Source organism: Plectropomus leopardus, unplaced genomic scaffold, assembly GCF_008729295.1.
Source record: "Plectropomus leopardus isolate mb unplaced genomic scaffold, YSFRI_Pleo_2.0 unplaced_scaffold28202, whole genome shotgun sequence".
NCBI lineage: Eukaryota > Metazoa > Chordata > Actinopteri > Perciformes > Serranidae > Plectropomus > Plectropomus leopardus.
This window is the reverse complement of record NW_024630716.1, coordinates 1-3546: the sequence shown is the minus strand read 5'-3', so window position 1 is coordinate 3546 and position 3546 is coordinate 1. Positions and strand designations below refer to the sequence as shown.

General features: G+C 44.1%; 1 protein-coding gene across 1 annotated transcript; it reads right to left on the bottom strand.

The window, feature by feature from the left end:
- Positions 1 to 622: 622 nt before the first annotated feature.
- LOC121938010 (PHD finger protein 12-like) lies at positions 623 to 3269 on the bottom strand. Its single transcript, XM_042481302.1, has 6 exons — positions 2997 to 3269; positions 2403 to 2859; positions 1583 to 1703; positions 1374 to 1506; positions 1095 to 1259; positions 623 to 796 (listed from the first exon to the last, which is right to left on the bottom strand). Exons 1-6 carry the CDS (start codon positions 3111 to 3113, stop codon positions 623 to 625), a joined length of 1167 nt encoding a protein of 388 aa, XP_042337236.1. The 5' UTR covers positions 3114 to 3269.
- Positions 3270 to 3546: the final 277 nt, after the last annotated feature.

Below are 3546 nucleotides of genomic sequence, written 5' to 3'. Positions count from 1 at the left end.
TATTTATCTGTTTCAGACACTTTGGTGCTGTGAGGAGAAGCTGCGCTGTTTGTCTCTCTCACTGTGCTGCTGTTGCAAATTCATATTATCATTGGCTGTTCATGTTGTCTGTCTAAACATGGCTGGAATGCGTTCTATCGACATTCTATCGACATTCTATCGATCAGTCTCATATTTTAATTGAGGAAAAGTTTTTTTTTTGATTGATATTGTTATTGTTTTATCGCCCAGCCCTAGGAGGGGGGTGAGCTGGGGTGTGTCTTTTTATGTAAAATACTATCTTTTCAAGCTGTATGTCCCTCACCTAAGCCAAAATTAAAAAAAGACAAGTCCCTCTTCAGTGCATTTTTATAAATGCCCGAAAGTATTGAATAGTCACTATCTGTAACCACGGCGCAGCAACTCGGGCCATGTGCAGAACGCCATGTCCAGTGTAAGTCAGACTGAGGTGTTTACATGACAGAACAGCTCAACTTCCAATCAAATTATCTGGGTGTGTTAGTCCGATTTCAGGAAATTCAATTTCAGTCAGACTAACACGTTTACATGTATCTTAAAAGTCTAAAGTCTATGTTTTCTAACATCATGTTAATGTGTTGCATGTCACTCTTACAAGACTGATTCAACTGTTGTGGTGTTGCTGTGTGCCTACCTCCTGCTGCTCAGCCTCGGTGGTGAGGTGCTTTGAGGGCGGATGGCCGGGAACGCCGCTACAAACCAGCTCCAGCTGGCGCACCCCTGTAGGAAGCAGCATGGGGGGAGGATTCTGGTACTGCGACTTGATGGCATCTGGCACCTGAATCCAAACAGTCATTGTTAGAAATAACCTCATCGCTTTACTGTCAATTTCACTGACATGTTGTGAAGTCTCTGAATAAGCAGGGTGTCTAATGTACTGAGTGAGTTTGGGTATCCTGGCAAGGTCCAATAACATTTAAGGACATGTATGCTCAAATTGGGATAGAATTCATCTGTAGAAACAATTTGTTGCAGTGTTGTTTTCAGAGCTGCCTAATGTTCCATCTATTCTGTCTGTGGACACAGTATTTAAGCACGAGGAAACAAAAACAGCTACACAGCAGTCAGTTGTCTACCTTAATGGTCTTCTTGTTGTGCTGGTGGGTTGTGCGCCGGTTTGGTGCGTTCTGTCGATGGACTCTTCGTAAGAAATCCAACTTGACGGCGTGCTGGGACATCCTGTCCTGGAAATGGTCAAAGAGCTGGCAGCGGCTGGACAGGCTGAGGCTCCTCTGATTCAGCTGGACAGCAGACAAACAATTAAAAAAAATCATTCTACTGCGCCATCTTCACTGAGCCAAAAAACAAAACATCCGTGACCAGAGAAAAGGTTGGAGCAGCTCCGAGCCTCTTACCAGTAAGTGCTCGACATGGTTTGGACACATCCATTTTCCAGCAGGTAAAGCTGTGAGTGGAGGGTCCAGGCAGTCCATGTGGAACAGAAGGGGACAATAGTCACACTGGATCAGCGGAGCCAACCTGCAACTCCTGTCAGAGGAAATCCAAGAAAATCAGCACGCTTTCTAGCACTTTAGCTCAGTGCACATTGTCATCTGGTACTGACCTGTTGCATGAGAAGCAGACTTTGACCGGTAGAGGGACCAGACCATTAGGATCCAGCTCATGCTGCGGCCTTCTGAACGGCTTCCCCAGTAGCTCCTCTTTTCTCCTCCGTTTACTGCTGCCTACAAACCCAAAGGAGGTGGGACAACTGAGAAACAGTCCAATCCACATATATGTATGCTGTAGTTCATCACAAATCTGGACTGTTTGAAAACATTCCAGGACACACCTTGTGACCCAGGTGTACTTCTTTTTTTATTTATAACTTCAACAACATCTCGCATCATTTTTTTTTCTTAGTCTTAACATTTAAATACCTGTTGGAACGATTAGAGGATGACCTGCTCTACCACTGAGCCACAGCCGCCCCAATGAGAGGACTACTGATACTTTTTGGGGCGATGCTGATACCAATATTAGGGAGCAAAATAACCACTAACCACTATTCCATCTATCTACATATCTAAGTATCTTTACATCTTTAAATATTGCAATTATCCCTTAATGGAGGCAAGATATTTTACAGTTTAACAAAAACATTTTTTAGCAAAAATGACATCAGTGCACTGAAACAGAAACCTTATTTGGGAATGTAATTATTATAAATTACTTAAAGCATCTTTTTCTAGATAATGTTTGTAAGAAAAAAAACAACTTTTTACATTGGTGTTTATTGGTCAACATATACACCAATACCAATATATGTGTAAGAGGCCAACATCAGCCGATAAATCCAGCTGATCGATTCATCAGTCAGGCTCTGAAATAAATACAGATTCATGTCACAGTGGGGGCTGAGGAATTTGTTCTGACTGACTGACCTGGTAGTGCAGTGGTGCATGTGAGCTCACTGGGCAGCTGGAACTGCGTGGGGTTTCTCTCCATGGCAGCTGCTATCAGCAGCTGAAAGGGCCTCTTTAGAAGACGTGGAGCCGGAGCAGATAGCGTGGCGCCCTCGAGCTCTGAGCCCTGAGCTTCATCCTCAGGCTCAACTGCTTCCTCCTCCCCATCATTCTGCTCCTCTGAGGGGGTCGGGGTGGACGAAGTGTTAGAGGTGGGTGTCCCGGGCCGGCTGCTTGGCCTGCTGCTGGTCCTGCGGTCCAAGAGGCGTACCTGGGCCACTCGTAGACCGGGCCCTGCCGCTCCGGCCCCCGGAGGCAGACCGTCAAGTCGCAGTGGGCCGGCGTTGAGCTCCAGCTCCACAGCTGGGGACACAGAGCGCTTCGATGAGGACCTCTCCGGGAGGCCATTGGTCTGCTCTGACTTCTGCTCTCGCTTCTGAGGGAAGCAAACAAAGACCAAAATCCAGATTCCTCAGTCCACACAGCAAACAAGCAAATACTTTTCTCTACATTTTGACAGCATTATTACACTGGTGGGGGATCAGGAGCGCTAGGAGAGAAGCTGCCACTCACCTTTTTTCGAACATTACAGCGGTGACACATCCATTCCCCTGGGGGAAGCATTTCTTCACTTAGAGGTGGGTTGCTGTGGTAAGAACATAAAACATGAAAATCAGTGAGGGGGTCCATAATCAGCTCAGGTAAAGAAATAAATGTGATCAGTTAACATCCATCTTTGCAGTCCTGTTGTTATGCTTCACAATTATATTGCGTTATTTTAAGTGAGAAAGAAGATTTTGATCATTTACTGTTATTTTGAATAACATTTCCATCTTTTAATTAAGAAAAAATAAACAATTGTTTATCTTATTAGTTACAACCATAAACCCCACGTAGCTAGTCCAGGGTTACATTTATTGGACCAACAATTGCTTTACATTACAAAGAACACGTCAGTGATGTGCAAAGTTTTCTCAGTTTCCAATTTAACATTTGTAACAGTTGGTAGAAGAATTTATGATATCGTTGTGTAAGGTTTCTAAATATTCTAATGAAATGGGGTTTTTTTTTGTCAAAAACATAGAAAGAGACAATAAGCAACTTGAAAAGAAATGAACCAGAA